Raw genomic sequence first — 21099 nt, forward strand, 5'->3', positions numbered from 1 at the left:
ACAAGATCACTCACAAGAATATCCAAGGTGGGGGCTCAACCATACAAATCTGATAATATCCAGTGTTGTCTATGTAAACAAGAAACATAATGCATGACGATGAAGAGTCCTAAGACACGCCCTGCTTGAGAGGTGGAACATTTGAAAAGTCACCATTGAAGATGGGGAATGTATTCAAGAAAATCCCTATCATCAGGTGCTAGAAACCACCAATCAAACGCATGCTTTCTTAAAGTTTTGCTCTGAATCATGTTGCCTGCTGATGAACTAACCATGAGATACAGGATTATATACATACTTGATAGCACAAAGATTAGGATCCTGCCACCAAGTACAATCAGCCAAGTAAGTAGCCAATTGCCCAGGACATCCATATCTTAGCAGTGCTCTAGTGTTGGCCAACCTAGTGTCTACTGTAATGTTTCTGTTAGTGTAAGCAGCAGATTCACTGTATTTCAAGTGATCAGATGGACAAAACCCTCATGAATCAATCAATGCGATGATTTGAAACAGTCATTACCATGAATCCAGGGTGAATACATTCATGGATTATCCGAAGCAACTGTTGGCTGTTTTCAAAGAAAACCTTACATGTAATAGTCAGCCAAACCACCAAGTCAAATGCAAGCTTACAAGTATGAAATCCAAAATGACAAGAATTGCACTTATGAAAACTCAATAAAGGGTTATTTAAAAATTCATTAAACCAGCTTTCCAAATGCACGGAGATTGACTGAACACTGGTGAAATGCACACATTTTAAAATTCTTGTGATAACGACTCGCTTATTCTAAGATGTGTGGTAGATGAAGGCGAAAACTGTAGATAAAACTTAGTCTGAATGTGAAGCGACACCTCAATTGCACACATAGCATTCCCCAGTTGAACATTAGCCTGTAACCTTCCTGATGGGAGCATCAAGTTCTGATGGAAGTAATGGAAGGGTTTCAAGATATCTTCATGGTCTGGCAACAATGTCTCAAACCATCCAATTTCTTTGTGTACCTTCATATGCTCTTACAAGTATTCAGTCTGTCCAGTTGAAACCATAAAGGTAAAGATTCTGCTAATAATGATGAGATCAGAGGTCCCCAGTCAACAAGTCTACATAGGAATTATAACTAAATCAACAGAAAGGTTAAAGTTCACAGCATCATCTTCATCATCAATGCAGTAGCTGATGGTATAACAGCACATCTTGTTGGCAGCTGTACTTAATGGCAGCTGCTCTGTTCACAACCCCACCATTGTAAACATCACCTTAACATGAGTCCCATTTGGGAGGCAGTGAGATCTTTCCCCAAACGTATTTTGAGAAAAAGTCTTTGCTAGCTATCAACAGCATAAAACAAAGATTCAACTTTTCCTGACACAATCCTGTACACACTTTCTTCTTTTTTTCCCAATCCGTTTTTTTCTTGAAGCTCAGTCATGTGCTGAATAATGTCTATGATTTCATGTTGCAATAGCTCACATATCTTATGCCAATAGTGTTTTTTCCCCAGCTATTTCAAGGTATTGTTAGCTTTTTCCTTAAACTTAGAATCCAAGAATCCAAATGACAAATTAGAGTCACACCTAAGATGATGCTAAGTCTGCATGCTATGTTAACTTTATGCAAGCCATGTGGGGTGGAGCACATTTGGTGGCATCTAGATTCTCCCTAGTGGGCTATGAAAGCTCTGCCTCTAGTTAAATCTGTGGCAGACGCAGAAGAGCACCCTCAGCAGAAATCCACATGGCTTTCATCACTGTTTAGAAGTATTTATCATCCCTGGAGACTTCTAAAACATCAAATTCAGCAGAAACAGCTTGCTGTAATCAGAAATGCAGGATCATGAATCAAAGTCTGAATCCTATACATGGCAGCCTGGAAGAATAGTGCTGATCAAAAGGAAATAAAACTGACTTAAAAATCTTCAGCCACAATGTAAAAGTATTTCAGCTGAGACAAGAACAAACCCAAAATTTGACCTCTGGGCAACATTCTTGTTTAAGTCCAAAGACTTGAAGCTACACCATATCTTCATTCAGAGATCCATTTGTTAGCTTATACTTGCACCAATTGGTTTGCTGAAAAATTATTGTTAATAAATAAATCATATATATAATATATATTTGTATTGTAATATAAATAAATAATGCACCAAATTTATTTATTTTATATAATAATATTGAATTATTCATCTAGTAAATATAAATTTAAATTTAAGATAAAAATGACTGATTTTCAAATACGTATTTTAAAACTATTACTTCTTGACTAAATCCTCCTTAGAAGATTTCCATGTCTTCACACAATACCAGACATGAACAAGAACATGCATCAGATTACCAGCATATCAAACTACAGTTCCAATTGGTACATGAAGCTTTAACTATGTCCTGTTAGGCTGCCATGATATTTTTGGGGCTGTATCTGACAGTAATATTATTATTAGTTAATTAAAAAAATTCAGACTAACAGATGGAAACTAATACCAGCAAAATAAATGTAGATCAATATTATATTACTGCAAAATGAAAATAGTAAATTCATTGTAAATGAATTAACATGATTTAAATAAATATGCCTACAAGATTTTATAAGATTACATTAAAATCACACATTTCAATACAACTATTTTTTATTATCAAAAATACTTCTCTCAATCTTGGTCAAGTCTCAAGTTGTTCATCAGTCTGTGAAGAACTGGCAAGCCCCATCGAGACTACCAGATACCAAAAATTGGTCTCATGGGAAATTTGCCTAAAAGTAGGGAGTTGACTGGCAAGCATTCTGTTAATGCTGTTTAACCTTCTTCTTCGTAACTTGGCGTAACCCAGTTGAGGGGATAAAAAGGGTTGAGGTCCCCAGCCAAGAAAATGTTGCGACCTGGAGATAGAGGTAACTCCACCTTATCTCACAAGGTTGATAAATGTCAGCAAAAACATGATCTCCTTCCTTGACTGTGTGTCAAAGTTTAGCAGAAGGAGGGATGCTAATCTGATCAGCAAATAGATCCTTGCAGATTAGGGTGGCAATCTCTTGACAAGGTGTAAAGCACTAACTGTACATCTCCTGGAATGTGAAATGCAGCAGTCTAGTCTAAAGCAAGCTTTCCTTCAGCACAAAATATTTAAGACTGATAGCAAAGAGGGCCAAGCACATTGTGACATTGCAATGAAGAATGCGATGATAAGTCTACTAATTTTAAGTAAGCCATAGTAAAAAAAAAATGTAAATAGGAAACAATCACCTCAATTTAGAGACGACTATATCTACTGTCACAGTTACTGTGACTGCATTGCCGTTACCAGATGCAGTTTTCACAAACAGTAGCTTGCTTTGAGTGACAAGACACTCTCTTGTCTTTGTTGCCACTTGTTCAGCTGGATAAAATAAATGTCCTATTGTCTTCTCATTCTGCAATGCCTCCACTACACAAGAGTTGTCTGGCCCTGTCATTTAGATCTAGATTCTAGACTTGCCTTACATTTCCCCTTTAAGGTACAAAATACTTCCACAAGTGCCCAAACTTCAAAAGGTTGAAAAGCATTATGTCACCATAGACATTAGATAGATCTAGATGACATCTGTCACAGATATCCAGTCCTAATTTAATTATATGAAGAAATATGTGTACTGCTGAATAGGCTAAAAGATCATCAATTTTGTCCACATCATCGGCCTGTCACCCACATTAGTGACATTTTGACTTGTTTAGGCAGGGCTTAGCTGGCTTACGGAGCAGAATCGAAATTCTCCATTCTAAATTTCTCAATTCTGCAGTGCTTTTTACTTTTTGATTGACTGCACAACAGCAATGCTACAGTGTAAGGTTTTATGCCAGTCAACCTACCGACACTAGATCTAGCACTACGGTAGCACGCTTTAGGTGTGTACCACAGTGAGCGGCCAACATGATCATGATTCATGCTTTGCTCAAAACTCAAAACATTATGTTCATACTTTTTTCACGAAATGATAAAAGTGTTTCTAAAAATAGAGATCCTCCGTTGTATTTTTACTGTAGGGAGGTGTTGATAATTTGAGCAAGTTCTTCAATATTTGTGAGACTGAGTAAACACAAACTAGTTCACGAATTTTAATTCTGTACTAGACATCTAGATATTAGAATCTACAACCCTGCTAAAACACAAACTTGTCCGTGTTTTGCTATAGATCTACATGCCCGTGAAATAGACTACAATTAGGGGGTCGTCCATAAATGACGTCATACTCGTAGGGGGGAGGGGGATCCGTAATTTTGTGACGGCGTGTGATGAGGGGGGGGGGTGTTCAGATAGTGTGACGTCACACTTTTGCATTATAAAAAAGCAATATTAGAAAACAAACTTTAGCCGTTTTTTCGCGTTTTAGAAAACTGTTTTAATAAATTGTAATATAAGGAATTGATTAAAATACAGAGTTCAGACAAAGTTTTGGAAAAATATCGTATTTTAAGCAAAAGTCAACTGCAATTTTGAGGGGGGGGGGGGGGGGGTTGTAGAGGTGTGACGTCATTTTAGGGGAGGGGGTCTGGCTTTTTGTGACGATGTGTGACGAAGGGGAGGGGGGGTTAAATCGTCAAAAAAAGCGTGACGTCATTTATTGAAGACCCTTTAGATTAAAGTTTTATTATATAAGCCGCAATAATATAAAAGGCAAAAGGGCAAAATAATAAAATAACATTTTGGAATGCCTTCAGTTGGTTATTTCTACAGATTGATTGCTGAAACAATAACATAGCATCACAGTTATCTCGATATTTCAAAACTGATAAAATAAAGTAATTACGAAATAATGTATTTAATAAAATAAGGGCCTACATATTTCAAGTCCTTTATTTGTTCCGTGGCAGGTAACATGGTTGTTAACTTTTTTATATTTCCTAGCGTCGTTGTCAGCTAAAAGTAATGATAATCTTATAAATATGGAGGAAAATGGCCATAAAAACCATTTGTATCGATGGCAAAGGCAATCTAAACCAAAGATCCTTTCAAAATCAAATGTATGTGTTAGCTTTAATCAGCATTTTAGCACAGGCTTATGCATAATTATTTAAAAATACACTAAATAAAATACTTAGACCTACCCTCGACTCTAGCACTCTAGCTAGAATCTAGTCTAGAGATTCTAGATCAAGTAGATCTAATTCTAGCCTAGATCTGGTACTGCCGCTACTTCCTCAGCTACTAAATCTAGATCTAGTAACTAGAGCTAGAATCTAGATATTTACTACTAGATCTACTACTACTAAAAATAACTAAATTAAAATACTAGGCCTAAACTTACACTAGTAGTAGATCTACTTTTTTAAAGTAACTGCTGGACTAAATCTCATTTAATTTCTTTTTTACTAAATTTCAAAATAAAATTAAGACAACTAGGCTGGTGAGTGGTTAAATGCAAAATGGCAAGGCAGTAGTAAAATATTAGAAAACAAATGCCAGATATTACCTGTGGAATTAAATGACAAAACAATCTGCACTTGATTTTAAAAGTAACTATTAAACTAATATCACCCAACGAGAGTCTAAAAATGTCAGCATTAGGGCTGATGCCTACTGTGAAATTCTGTTTATTTTGTCCATTTAAAACATTAGTTTCATTTAGTTTGTAGATAGCTAGATCTAAATATCTTACTATCTTATGAAGTAATTTTTCACAAACATCTGTGCATTTTACCAGACAGTAGCATACCCACCCGTTTGTTGTAAAGTAAGTCAAAAATCTATATATATAATTCTCTTCTGGGAGACGTGTAACAACATCAATTTCATTGTTGTTATTGTGGGTACGTTTAATAAACTCATACGAGCAATAGTCGTAACTTCAAACTATAACTTTATTTACACTTTATACAGTGAAATAATAAATCCACAGTAAATCCATAGTAGAAGATAACTGGTATAAGTACAATCACAATCACGAATCAAAGTGACGTGGTGACATCCTACTTCATATTCACAGCAAGCCACTCCAAGCACCCCCGTTCACCTTTCGCTCTACCTTTTATACGGTCCATTCTCTCCCCTTACGTCCATGAGCGATCTCACAAAAGCGTGCAAAAATACATGACGAGTCGCTCAGACAGTCCTTCCGCTAGCCAGGTACTCTACATTCATGCAACTTCATGTAAAACACAATATAATAAAGATACCTAATAATACAGTCTGTGACAAGACGCTAGAAAACAAGCTGTAAGCGCGCTTCCTACCACCCCACCCCTACATGGTCTGGTGAGCTGTGGTTCATGCTAAATGTTTACATTCGTAGAGCCGGGTTTAGTGACGGCTATTAGGGGCAGATAATTTAGTTTGAAACAATTTTAAACTTAGGGGAGGTAACTAAGAGGATGCTGCTTTCACGGGGGGGGGGGGGGGGGGGGGTGTAGGGGTTGGGGGAAAGGAGGGTGGTGGGTTCTTAATGACCTACTGATAGTGTTTTAAAGCAAATATTTTCAGTGGCAGCATTGGTACTGTCGAATTCACAAATTATGAATTACTGAAAAGTAGAAAATAAAACAACTAAATAGCGGCATATGATATGCCACAGGGCGGCTCGTGTTACATAATTGACAATATCTGCACTCTCCTTGAAATTTACTGCCTAGCCATTTGCATTTTACTCCCACAGATTTTTAGTCCATTTTTGGGTAGATAGAAAAAATACTCTGAATTTAGTTCTGATCTAGGTATTAATCTTATGATTTGTATCCATAGCATGTCAAGTCTTCAAATGATATTGTGGATTGGATAAAGGCAAGTAAAACTAAAGTTACACATGCAAATTGCTTCCCACAGCCAGTCAGTTCTAACTCCATTTTTCAAAAATGATCACAAGGCTGCTTTATTGTTCTTTAATATTTCTACATTAAATACTTGTTGCATATTAATGGTGATTTATATGGCCATATATACTTTGCCATGTTGGATTTAGGACATAATGATGTATAAATTTATAGATAAATTTATACATCGTAATTTTCTAAATCCAAAGATAGTAATAAAAAAATCAAGAATATATTTAGAACATTCTAACTCTGCAGAAGAAATATTTTAGAAATGTGTAAATAATAATTTTAAAAAGTAGAAATGAAGTTAGAACATTCTAACTTTGGGGAAGTCATATGATGGAAACAGAATGTAAGGACAGTAAGGTAAACAGTTGTTTCCTTGGCTAGAGTTTTGTATCACTGTGTGTGGCTGTAAACAATGTAATAAAATTGTGTCAGTGAAGACATAGTTCTTTTCTGATACTTTTCTATTAGCCATACATACTTTTTTCACTAATGATATCATGCACCTCTTCTGGGAACAGGTTTTTTTTAATGGTGATGATTTGCTATGCGGGGGAGGGGACAAAGGGAATTTTATGTTTTTAGCTGTCGAGCGCATGATTACTAAAAGAAAAACCTAAAGGTTGTAGGATGTTCCAGAGCCTACCCAGCTCAAATGAGTACCTGATATTGAACTGACCACACTTTCCCTTGGTATGCATAGTTAAAAAAACTTGTTAGCACTGGTGAGCTGTTTGATATTAAAAAACAGTTCATCATATGTGTTGACAGTTTAGATGACAGGATTTTGCTTTCTTTCCCCCACAATGTTTAAGTTGGGGGATTAGAAATCAGCTAAAATTACTTGGTGTCATTTAAAGATGTACCCTGGCTAGTATTGACAATAAAAATATTTAACCATATACCTTTTCTTAAACATAGATGGAAACATCACTAAACTTCCTAGGTTTAAAGTAAATTTTATCTGGCAATACCATCTTTATGTTGGTATGGCAAATCAACAGAATCTGCCATTTTTATCCTGAATTTGTTTGTTACTGTTTTCATAGAAAGTTGAAGATGCCTCGGATAAAGCAGCAGACGTAGCATTTGGACTTGTTCCCACTGGTAAAAGTAAAGGACGAGCTGTGGCCAAACTTATGACGGAAGAAGTCAGAGACCAGGAATATGCTTATACTGAAGGTATGCTGTGCTGAATGAGAGTCTGTCAAAAATTAAACCTGTAGCCTACAGACTTGCATTGTCATAAATTATAAAACCAGAACTATTATAAAAACAACACATTTTTATTTTCACTACCTAAAATAAAGTTCATTGTCAGGCAGTTTAAATACTAACCCTTTACACTCTCTCAATATGAAAGCATTTAAAGTATCTTTGTGCTTAGATTTCAGTAAAGATTTACATGGTTTTCCATCATAAAAAAATTATCTTTAAAAATAACACAATCTTTTAATTAGGGTGCGTTAAATCATTTATAATAATATGGTTTTTTTAAAGCACAAGAACTTTTGAACCAGTGGATTAATGAGAAAGTGATGTTTGATGTTGACGATGGTTTTGATGACCTGGAAGCCTGGCGTAGAGCTAGGAAAAATAAAGATGACATCATCAATAAACAAAAGGAGGCAAAGGATGACGACTATGATGATTATTCAGTGGAGAGGTTGACCAGGCTGGCACTTGAAGATGACTTCATGATAGATGAGGCAGCTATTTATGAGAGGGTCAAAAGAAATGCTCTTGGAGACTCAGGTAAATCTGATCTAAAACAGCTGTGGTCAAAGGTAATATGTAAATCAAAGGTCAAATTATATAATATTATAATAATATAATATTATATAAGGGCTTGTGTGTTATATTACAGCAGGGGTTCCCAACCTTTCGATTTGTACCCCCCCCCCCCCCCCTCAAACTTTCGATTTGCACCCCCCATCAAACTTTTGATTTGCATCCCCCCCCCTCAAACTTTCAATTTCCATCCCCCTTCAACCTTTCAATAATGTTTATGAAAAAAAAATCTGTCTCTGTCGAATAGTGAGAGGCGGGCACATACGAATCGTTCAGCGGGCGCCATGGCGCCTGCGGGCACACGGTTGGGAACCCCTGTATTACAGGACTTATGTTTAGATTATTTCTTCTGTTTGCTAAAATTATTTTCACAAAAAAATGGACACTATCGACTTTTACTTCCTAGATTTTATCAAGCTTTTGATTTGCTCCCTTTTCTAATTGATATACAACATAAATAGTACACTGTTTTCTGATTTCGGTAAAGAATCTATGCATTTTGAACCACACATTTCTAGTTATAATTTTTAGAACTGTAAAATTTTCTTTAAAGACAGTACAAGTTAGTTATAGTAGATTAAAATAGCAATGAATGAATGACTTACTTTTATAGATCCTTAATCTAACATATAAACATAATGAATGAATGATTCACTTCCAAAGATCCATACGCCAACTTGTACGAGATGGAGGACGATGAGGCTGTACATACAGTGTTAAAAAATATGATGTCTAAAGAAATGGTTAAAGATACATTCAAGTAGGTTTGTGTTAAATTAGATTTTTATTTTACAAGAAGGGTTTTTATTTAAATTTTTTAATCTGCTGCACGCTGACTGTTTTTAACCTGATTTACATAAAGCTTAGTTCTAGAATCTGGAACTCTTTTGTCATCCAAGTAAATGGATTAAGAGGTAGATTATACTTCAAATGGATGAGTTCACTGTTAAATATTTAAATGCTGACATTGCTTCAATAAAATACAATTAAAGAAGATTTTTAGATGTTTAATTGTTGGTTTTTTTTTTCAAATACATTAATAAGCTGTAGTACAAAGCTTTTTTTCTAAAATTGTCCATGAGAATTGAAATTATTAAAATTGTATCATGTATGAATGTTATCAGTGTTGGTGATCTAATGTTTTATATCCTACATGGTATTAAACATTACTAATTCACTGTGAAATATTTAATCTGAGCAAAAGTGCTATAAAAAAAGTGCTGAAAAATCTGAAAAAATGGTGGAATAATTTATTGACAATAATTACATTCCAATGTAAAAAACATGTCAAGTCTGAAGGGGACAGATTAAGTGAGACCGGCCTTGCTTACAATTTTGTATTTAAACTGAGCTGATAAGCTGTTCATTTGTTCCCAACTGACTGTACCCTGCCCTTGAATTACCAGGAGAGATCTTGGCCTAGAGAACACGTCCAAACCTGACCCAAGAACAAAGATGGAACTCCGGCACAAGATGGTGAAGGACAACAGAGAGAGGCGCCACAAGGAGGAGGAGAAGAAAAAGACGGAGGCACAGCTGAAGAAGGAGGCAAGGCTGCAAGCTCAGCAGCTTATACTCAAGGTGGGTGTTTTTATCTTCTGGCAACAGTTTGTAATCAGGGTAGGTGTTTTTAACTTCTAGACATTTTTCAAAAATAATTTTGATAGTTTGTTAGGATCTATTTAGAAAGCATTTAGGAAGTGTATTTTTGTTTCAGAATTTTAAAATTCACTCACAGCAATGAAAAATTATTAAAAAGTGAAGTTTGTTTCTTGAATTATAAGGCAGCCATCTTATGTGGGTCTGGAGTGGATGATAAAAATGATATTGTAATTCAAATGTATAAATATATGAAAAAACATAAAGGGGATAAGGTGTTGCCTTCTATTATTTTTAAATTTATAAAAACTGCATAAAGTAGAACATTCTTTTTTTTAAATTACAAAATGTAAATTATGAAAGAATTGTAATTTTATAATACAAGATATTCAAATAATTTATAAACTATACCTCAATTTAGCCCAATAGACATTAAATATTGCATTTAAAATAATCAAATACTATTTTTCCATTAGGAACAAAAAGATAGAGAGCTGAGGTCAAGAAGAGAAGAAATGGAATTAAAAAAAGAAATGGCCAGAATACGTAAAGAGATGCACGAAGAGAGAAAGAAAAAGGAGGAGGAAATTAAAAGGTGGATTGGATTAAAACATTTGTTTAACATAGAGAGCTATCTTTTTTGTAGAAAAGGCATGTGTTAATACAAAAGGTTTATGTAAAATAACAGGATTGGAAAATGTAAGTGTAACCTGACAATGTACTTAACACACAATGAAACAAAGCTTTAGAAACAGCTACACATGTTTTATCTACAATATTCAGTGAGACATTTTACTTGTAAATATAAATACAGTAAAAAAAAAACTAGCAGTTAGTAGATGGATGGATTGACATGAATGAAAATTTAAAAACATTAAGTGCAAGATTTGTGTGTACAATGGGTTCTTTCAAAAGTAACTAAGAGATATAGACTATAAAAATGGATTAGTTTAAGGTTTCAAGCCATTTATTGAAACTAGCATACGTTTTTTTTTTTCTTTTCTACCTGTGATATTGTAGGCGAAGGGAAGAAGAGGAATTGATGAATAAATTAGCCAGGGAGGAACTAGAGAGACAGAGAGCAGAGGAGGACAAGGAGAAGATTCTCTCCCTGAGGCAAGAGAACGAGAGAAAACACAAGCTGATGATGAGGAAGGAAGCCATTAAATCAAGGATAACCTCCAAAAACCTACAGGTTTAAACTTGATAAAATTTGCTGTACCTCTTATGTTTATACCACTTAGACTAAGCTGGTTTTAAAAAGTACTGAGTTCTGATAATAAATTACTGTTTTAGTATAATACACCAGTAAATTGTGTAGAAGCAGATGATGCATTATGCAAAATTCTCAAGTATTTTTAAAAATATTTTGATAGTATTGTGAAGTTAGCAGTATCCTCCTATCCTTGCACCCCCCCCCCCCCCCCCTTCCCCACAACACCAGACTGAGGATGTAATCTTACCCACCATTAGTTTAAATTTAACCCTAAATCTGCTGCAGTTTATTGAAAAGAAACCTTTACAGGTTAGATGGTCTGTTGGGGCAGGTGCAGTAGAGTTCATCTGCCTCTATGCCTTTTGTGTATTACTGTATAGTGTGGGCAGCATTAAAATCTGCAATAGTTCTTTTCCTTCACTTAAGTCAGGTGACTCACAGAGGCTACTAAATGGTCAGGTGGATCTCATTCATTCACTTGTAGCTATGAACAACTAAAATCATGTTATCTTATTGACTATTGTTATAGTATAAATAGATTATTTCATTTTCATTTATTTGTTTTGTATCTTGTGCTTAAATTTTTGTTTTGTAGTGCCTTCACCGCCATTTCACTGCCTGGTATGACCTAGTTTTGTCCAGACGTCTGCTGATGGGTAAGATCAAAGCCATGTCCGACTGGAAGCTGATGCTAAAGGTGTGGGGGGCCTGGAGGAATCATGTCAAAGGTCGTCGGCTGGACATTGAGACAGAGAGGCATGAGAGGAATTTGATCGACTCACAAAGGTCAGAGGTCGTGGTTGCTTTAGGGTTTTTTGTCTATGATAAGTTTTGCCAGCTTGATATGAGGGACCATTGCTTTATAGAAAGTGGTGGTTGTAAGTTTTTGTAGTCTTGTCTTATGAAGGGATTTTGTAGTCGGCACCAGAACCAGCTGCCTTGAGTTTTCGCCAATCAAGATTGTGAGGACTCGGGATCATCCTTAAGATTTCAGAATGGAATCGAACTGGAGACTCGCAGAATTAGTGTGGTGTAACACTCGACCACATTTCTCTTTAAAAATTAAATGAGCTAGTAATAAAAAAAAAATAGGTTAAAAAAGTTTATTGCTACTGGACATTAGTGTAAAAATCTATTAATCAACAACTTAAGGAGATGTTCCATTTAAGATAAAACTTTAAAATGGATTTATAACATGAGTTATTTCAACTATTTTTTAAAGAGTGATTTCCCTTTAGTCAGTGGTCTAAACACCAATTTCATAATAAAAACAAAAAAAAAAAACAGTTACAATAAACTGTGATACACATTGCAGGAAAGAGCTGACCGCTGAGAGACACTGGACAATGTCCTCCTTGAGGAAATGCTTCACAGCCTGGCAGATTTTCACCCAGGAATCCATTGAGAGGAGAGACCTGGAGAGGGACAAGGAAAAAACAAAAAGTAAGATGATGGCGTTGTTGAACGCAGTTGCTGAGGGCAAGTTTGTGAAGGAGGAGGAAGGTGGGCAGGAGTCGAGCAGGACCAGACAGAATTCTGCTAGATCACAGTCTTCACACCCGGGCAACAACAAAAAAGTAATACTTTCAGTTTTTTTTAGGTAGAACTAACAATTTAGTTTAGTAAATAACCCTTAAAGCGTGTGCCACGTTGCCTTACGCGTTATAAGTTATGTAACTGTAAAGCCACAATCGTGGCTTGGCGTGCTTTCAGGGATAAACATACCCAGAATCCATAATATACTAGAATAGCAGTCTAAGATTGGGTACATTATATTTCTTAAGCTTTATCAAATTATAAATTTTTTCCCTAATGATGAATTGCAATTTCTTTTACTTTTTATTTTCAATCTAAGCACCTTATTATTTACTTTGAAAATTTGTGTTTCTTTTAACTGGCAGTTACCAAAATAGGAACTTTGTTTTAATGTCATGGAACTGTCTTTTCCCTAAGGTTGTATTAAAATAGAATCTATTAGTTATTTGTTTCAGCTCTAATGTGAGGAGTGAATTTTTAGTTCTATTAATTTGAGAATTTTAATTTCTATGGACTGGCATGAAAAGTAACTTTTAATGATTTTAAAGTTCAAATGTATTTAATTACTTTTATTTTCACACTTCTTTTGGGTGTTTCTATTTGATTTCAAGATCTATCTGTTGAATAGTTTATAACAAAATGTAATATTGTGTCCATTGGTGTTGTACCTCTAGCAAAATATTTCAAGAAATAACTGTTAAATAATTTATTACTAAATGTAACAATGTGTCATTTATGTTGTACCTGTAGGAAAATACCTCCCAAGCCCCAGCAAGGAAACAGGCATGGGGGGAAGATCAGAGCTTACACTCATCACGCAGTGAGGCAACAGTTAGCCAAACCAGCTCAGCTGCTAAAAGTGACCGGAGGTACTCAGCCTCCCAGTCTAGCATCAGGTCAGTGCCCGTGGAACCCTGGCAAGTAAACAGACAACATTTGAAGATGCTGAGAAAAGAAAGTTCTAAAACTGACGTTCAGGACATTGAAGTGGAGAGCCTTGATGGAGAGCAGAGAACACACACTGATGCAGAGATTAGGAAAAGGTAAGGGAGGTGACTCTTGTGTTATTTTTTATAGTTACCTCTCCTGGCAAAATTTTAAAATAGTCTATCAAAAGAGATGCACTTGTTTTATAACTAGAAATAATTATATTATTGGCGAAATGTGTGGTTAAAAGGTTATTTCAAAGGTGATAGAGTTAACTCTGCTCATGAAGTCTTGTAACTACTGACATTATGCACATAGACCGCCTAGAAATTGGGGAAACTGTAAATCCATTATGTGAATACTTGCAGTTCTTTTCATTAGATATACAAGCTGGTTACTAAGAAAGGAGTGGAGTTCTGATACTTTTGTTTTAATATACATTTTGATGTATCAGAACATAATGAGATTTTTAATCAATTAAGTTTCTTGGCCCTATTAGATGACAGAATGGGGGTCCATTGGTATGCTAATTGTGGTTTGGTTTATAGGTTTAAGCCTCTAACATGCTTGTGAGTTCACCCAGCTGTAATGAGTACCTGAATTGATTTTTTGGAAAGTAAAAATGGCTTATGATTGTGCTAACCACTCAATCATGTTATATTTTTAGATCAAAGAAGCAAATCAAAATTGATTTAATATTAGGGACTTCTATAAAGGTTACGTTACTTTTTTTTTACTCACTGGCTGTTTCTATTTTTAGATTTGGTACTCAGCCATGGATGAACCGCCATTATGTAGTCAATAACCTTGAGCACCGCTACACCGCCCAGCAGCAGGCATTGAAGGAGCAGCAGAACCAAATTAGGGAGCAACAGCGAATGATAGAACAGCTGCAGTATGAGCAGAGGCAGCAAGCATTGAAGCAACAGCTGTTGAATGGATCAATTGCAACCCCTCTTCCGCCTATGAAAGAAATTGAAGGTCTGTAAAAAAATTATTTAATAATACAATATTTTTTGTTGATGATTTTAGTTGACTCTAAATTAATCATTTATGATGATGTTTTACATTTGTATACACTTAGTGGGTTAAACATTATGGTCTTTGAGAAGTTGAATTTCACAAAATTTTATTTTTAGACTTTATCAGCAACAATCTTAAAACAATGATCTCTTTCAGCATTTTTTAATACTTAATATTTGATATTAAAATTACTTTTTAAAGCATTTTTTGTTTGTTCTATCACATAGTGCCTCCTGCAGGAAAACAAATACCAAGGGGAGATCATGCTGATGAAAACAAAAACAACATTGACATAATCTCACATAGTGCCAAAAATAAAACTGTTGTAAACACTGAAAACAAAGAAGAAAAAGTTCAAACCACTATTGATACAGACAGGTAAAATTTGTGAAAAGAAGGCTTATTTTTTTTAAAGATCATAAAAATATAGACTCTAGGTCCACATGTTTGTTTCATTTCTTATTGACAGATAAATTTCTAGCTGGTAGTTAAAAGCTTATGAAGAATGTTGGTTTCTTTTCAACAATTTCTTTGTCATAAATTTTCATGTTCTGGAGCATATTCATATTATATTATTAATTTTTGTTAAAGAATAAAACAAGGTGTTAATTATTATGGTATATGTAAGAATTATTGGCTTTAACTTGGTTAATAAATCCTAACTTAACTTTAGCATTCTTGTAAAAGATTCAAATTTTTTTGTACCTTATATTTTTAAAGCTTATATCTGTTATGTTTATATTCCTAAAAACTAATCTTGAAATTACTTTAAGGAGCTGTCTAACAACCTCAAGATCAGAAACAACTACAGCATCCAACACAACAAAAACTTCTTCAGTCAATCCACACAATACCAAATACCTTCAAGTGCTTAAAAGTATGTTGTTTATTTACTCTAAGATGTTTTCAAACATTTCATTCTTTTTGGTACATTTAGTACAGCGTGTGTTTGACTATAGGGGAAATGGAATTTGGCCTTGACGATGGTTAAAAAATACAATTATAAATAGCTTTTTAAAATATTTAAATAAATTTGACGACAATTTTAATGCCACCTATTTGGCCCCCACCTGCACCATCCTGCCAGTTAAATTTGGATGATCGGTCAAACAGTTACGTGTCCCCTATTTGGCTATCAAAGGGGAGCAGTAAGTCACAGAAATCATTAAAATTTGTGCCTATATTTTACACTACAGTTTGTGTTATGGATTTTAATGTTTGTGGAAGAGCGCGGTACATGTTCTATTTATAAGTAAACCTGAATCCCCTATTCTATTAATACATTTTAGATATGGAGGAGAGAGCAGCAGAGAGAGCCAGGATTAAAGCAGAGAGGGAGGAAAAGAGAAGGAAACAGGAAGAGGAGAAGCTGGTCTGTATCTAGAAGATAATCTGTCACTGTATGCTTTATATTTAAAAAAATGTTTTAAAAGACAAAAACTTTAAGACTTCAGTTAAACAGTCAACTTTATTTTTAATATAATTTTTACTTTGATTTTAGTCACCAATTTAGTTAAATTTCTTAGTAAAAATGCTTTGTAATATTAATTAGATTCAATTTTGTTTTAGATATTATATCACTGCATTTTACCAAGTTTAGCCAATGTTTATTTAATCAAGACAGTTTTTTACTGCTAAAATTGTTGTTTGGGTTTCAGAACTGTTCAACAAATGTACTTGTTAAAACTGTTAATTACCATAACAATTCTACTACTTTAAGGCACAAATGGAAAAAGAGCAAGCAGAGAAACAGAAAGAAATTGAAGCAGAGAAGCAAGCAAAAGCTGCAGCGTACAGGCAGAAAAAACTTCTAGAGAAACAGGTTGGGAAAGGTTTTATTGTCTCATGGCCAGATGTTAAGCCTTGTCTAGTTCACCAGAGAATTTTTAAATATTTCATCCTTTGTTTGTTCAGTTATTGGAGCACCTGTCTTTTAAATATTTAAATAACAAAGTAAACTTGGCCTAGTCAACTTGGTAAAGCTCATGGTTGCTAAACCGAGTTTGAACTCTCGGGCAGATGAGGCTCAACAGCTAGGGACAGCAACTCTTCTAGGAGAGACAACTCCCAAATCAAACTACTTCTGCCTTGTAGTTTGTTCTTGGTTGGACAAAGGCTATGGAAGCAAACCAAAAAGAAAAGCAGGCTGAAATGGGGGTCAACTGCCTATATTGTGCATGTCCAATTAGCCTACTTATTGTATTGGAGGGAATCCCTTTCAACACTAGAATTAAGAAAATGAAGAAGATGAAGAAGTAAATTGAAAAATGTCCTAAACTAGATAATGATGAATTCAGTGAGCCAAAACTTTATTGATGTTTTTATTTTCTTGATATTTACTTGATTTTACATTATGTTAATGAGGTGGCAGTCACTACAAATTGTATTTTAATTGATTTATTTTATTCCAGAAAGAGGAAGAGAAGCAGAAACAGATGGCCCACATTGAGAAACTGAACAAGATGGCTGATGATCACTATGTCAGATCTATCCTCAAGTACAGAGGGTTACTTCCCTTTAAGAAACTGGTCTCCATGTCAAAGAGAAACTGGGTCAAGGCCATTAAACACCAGGAGAAAGTTTTACTGAGGTTAGTAATTAGTCTTTAAGATAAACTAAACACGTGGGTCTAACTTTTCATCTGTATAGTTGCACACATTTTTTTCCCACTTATACACATAAGAGGAGTGAGTTGTCAACATTTGATGGTTGTTAATCTACATTAGACCTAAATCATGCTTTTACATAGGGGCTAGAACTCAAATTCTGTTAAGCAAGTAGTATTAAAAATATTAAATTTATAGAACATCATCATTCCTGCGTTTTTGGTATTTAAAAAAAAAACATTGGACAGCTAATCTTACTATGTATCAATTTTTTTCTGGAAATTAATTATCTGTGTTCCTAAATAACTATGGTTTCCAAAAATATTTACTGTTTAGAACATATTTGATAATTTTAAGAAAAATTATTTGCTTATTTAAAAAATCGCTTTAGTTATTTGTTTTCTAAAGAACTTTTTAGTTTCCACAGTTTGGTGTTTGATACTTTACGGTAAAAGATTCTAGTCTTAGATAAATATGGAATGGCATTTTGTTTTGACCAGGCAAGTCTTGCATGCCTGGAGAAGGGTCACTGATGAAGAACTGGACAAGAAGAACAGACTGGCCGACCAGATGCACCAGTTCCTGGTCATCAAACACAGTTTTCACAGCTGGAGAAATGTAGGGAAGCTCTTCTGTTTTCAAGTTTATATTTTAGTCTTTTTTTAATTTCCTGTTGTGTTGTCAGACCCTTAGACTTCAATAAAATGCTATCTCTCTCTTTGAGATATCCTCTGGGATACAGATAGCCCACCCCACAACCCTGTCGGCACCCCTGCCCCCAGTCCTTATCCATCCCCCCCCACCCAATGAAATACCTAATGTCAAGTACTACCGATAGTAGTTACCCTCAATCTAAAAACAGCATCTAATATATGTTCTTGTTGTTGGTATAGTGGTAAATGAGCTGGCAGGTATAAATCACAGGTATCCTACTAACTTTTATACTTGTAAACTAAACACCACACTAAATTACACTAAACTTTACCCACCTGTCTAGCAGTACCATGTTATATCACACTAATCTTCACATACCTGTCTGACAGTACCATGTTATATCACACTAATCTTCACATACCTGTCTGACAGTACCATGTTATATCACACTAATCTTCACATACCTGTCTGACAGTACCATGTTATATCACACTAATCTTCACATACCTGTCTGACAGTACCATGTTATATCACACTAATCTTCACATACCTGTCTGACAGTACCATGTTATATCACACTAATCTTCACATACCTGTCTGACAGTACCATGTTATATCACACTAATCTTCACATACCTGTATGACAGTACCATGTTATATCACACTAATCTTCACCCACCTGTCTGACAGTACAAGTACCATGCACAGTTCTTGGAGATAAAAGCTGAACGCCACTACCTGGATAATCTCAAATCCAAATTTTTTCAAGCGTGGACGGAGTGGGTGGTGGCTGAGAGGGAGAACTCATTGAATCAAATGGAGCTCGCCCATGAGCACTATTTACAGTGAGTTTTGCTTGGTTTTGTTTTGATTTTTTTTTTTTTTTGTTTTTTTAGTTTTGTGTGATTTTGTTTGGTTTTTTTTTTTTAAGTTTCAGTAGTTTACTTTCATGTTGTAAGTAAATAATTTCACTGAGCCAGCCTCTTCAAAAACATTTCTGTAAGTCCAGTAAATGTACAGCTGAACTGAGACCACTCAGCTTTGATGGGCGCCTAGCATGAGTTGGAAAAAGAAAATGGTGACATATGGTTTTTGTTATATTTATTGTATCTTTATTTAAGTGCATGAAGTATGTGAAGAGCTGGTGAAGTGAAGGTTAGGTTGATCGCACATCTGCTAACCCAAAACTCCTTAGTTTGGGTTTTGGGCTGGAGTCCTTAAGACATCTTTGAGTCGTCCCAGCTCTAATGGGTACCTGCCTGAAACTTGGGCAAGTAAAAGTGGCCATGGATAAAGTACTGACCACACAATCTCTTCATATGATTGGATCAAAGTAACCATTGAACTTTGTCACATACCCAATGGACCTCTTGAAAGGGTATTTTACTTTGTGTTTAGGACAGTTTAAATAACATTTTATGAACATATACTTGCAGGTACCTGGTGAAGAAATCTTTCAATGGCTGGAGGTACCTGAAAGAGAGACAGAAGAAAGAAGAGGAGAGAAAGAAAAGAAAGCTGGAGCTAAGGAAGAAAGTGGCCGAGCTTATCCCTGACTACACACCTGACAAATCTGTTTCTGTGAAAGGTTCGGAAGATTTTCCCTGACTACACACCTGACAAATCTGTCTCTGTGAAAGGTTCGGAAGATTTTCCCTGACTCTACACCTGACAAGTCTGTCTCTGTGAAATCTTTGGAAGATTTTCCCTGACTACACACCTGATAAGTCTGTCTCTGTGAAATCTTCGGAAGATTTTCCCTGACTCTACACCTGATAAGTCTGTTTCTGTGAAAGGTTCGGAAAATTTCCCTGACCCCTGGAACTGTAACATGATTGATTGTGCCCAGTCATGTATGACTTATTGTGAGAACAAATGTGTTGCAGTCAATGCAAGAATACTTTTATTTTTAAATCTCGGTGATGCAGAGCAGCAGAAGTTCTATAATTAAACTGCGTTATTTCTTCACAGAAATATTTGTTACATTTTAGCATTGTAAAAACATTGTATTTACAATGTTTTTTCTGCTGTAACTGTGGTCAAATTGAAGTTGGATTACAATATCTAGTCAGTTCATAAACTTCAAATTTAAAACCATTCTTGGCCGATTTTCCATTATTTATTATTAAGTATTTCTATTTATTAAATAAATATGTTCCACGTCTATTAGTATAGGCCTACATTACTTTTTGACTTTGAAGTACTTTGTGACTTTGAAGTACTTTGTGACTTTGAAGTACTTTGTGACTTTGAAGTACTTTGTGACTTTGAACTACTTTGTGACTTTGAACTACTTTGTAACTTTGAAGTACTTTGTGACTTTGAAGTACTTTGTGACTTTGAACTACTTTGTGACTTTAAAATACTTTGTGACTTTGAAGTACTTTGTGACTTTAAAGTACTTTGTGACTTTGAAGTACTTTGTGACTTTGAAGTACTTTGTGACTTTAAATAGCCCTTGGTATTGTACTCTGTGATTGGCCACTGAAATGGGCTAAAGTCAGCAGTAATGTAGGAAGGTGGTTTACTTTAAATATTCCCAAGTGTTTCCTTAAACATTCTTGATTTGCCAGCTGTTGTACAGCCTAGTTAAATTTAAGTGCCATTAATTGTGTACATACATATGGTAAATTGAGATAACAAGAGAAAATTAGTTTAACTTATAATGAAGGTAGGCCCTTTTTACTTTGTTAATGTGTGATGAAAAAACAAGTGTAAAATATTTTTAATGTAAAGCTGTTTTTATTTGATCTCATGGTTGTGTCCAAATAATTTTGAGGGATATTTTTTTGTGGATTTGTTAATAAATTTGTTTTACTTATCTTCAAAATTTTTTCTTCATTGATATTACGTTTCAATGTGCACAAAATATCGCGTATATGACTATATGCAAATGTAGGGGGGTGGGGGGAAAAGTCTTAAAGTCTAGATTTTTGTATTACATAATATTAATCCAATTGTT

General features: G+C 34.9%; 1 protein-coding gene across 1 annotated transcript; it reads left to right on the forward strand.

Annotated features, from left to right (window-relative positions):
- The first annotated feature begins 7118 nt into the window (after positions 1 to 7118).
- On the forward strand, positions 7119 to 19879 carry LOC131944603 (coiled-coil domain-containing protein 191). The gene is made up of 19 exons (XM_059305288.1): positions 7119 to 7145; positions 7835 to 7967; positions 8286 to 8540; positions 9240 to 9336; positions 9983 to 10157; positions 10652 to 10770; positions 11196 to 11370; positions 11987 to 12177; positions 12707 to 12968; positions 13678 to 13970; positions 14615 to 14835; positions 15105 to 15255; positions 15651 to 15754; positions 16167 to 16249; positions 16598 to 16699; positions 17289 to 17467; positions 17984 to 18101; positions 18828 to 18982; positions 19574 to 19879. The coding sequence occupies exons 1-19, from the start codon at positions 7119 to 7121 to the stop codon at positions 19743 to 19745; spliced, it is 3012 nt and encodes a 1003-aa protein (XP_059161271.1). The 3' UTR covers positions 19746 to 19879.
- The last annotated feature ends 1220 nt before the right edge of the window (positions 19880 to 21099 follow it).

The sequence above is a fragment of the Physella acuta genome, unplaced genomic scaffold (genome assembly GCF_028476545.2).
Source record: "Physella acuta isolate Inbredline_101_S28 unplaced genomic scaffold, ASM2847654v3 ptg000500l, whole genome shotgun sequence".
NCBI lineage: Eukaryota > Metazoa > Mollusca > Gastropoda > Physidae > Physella > Physella acuta.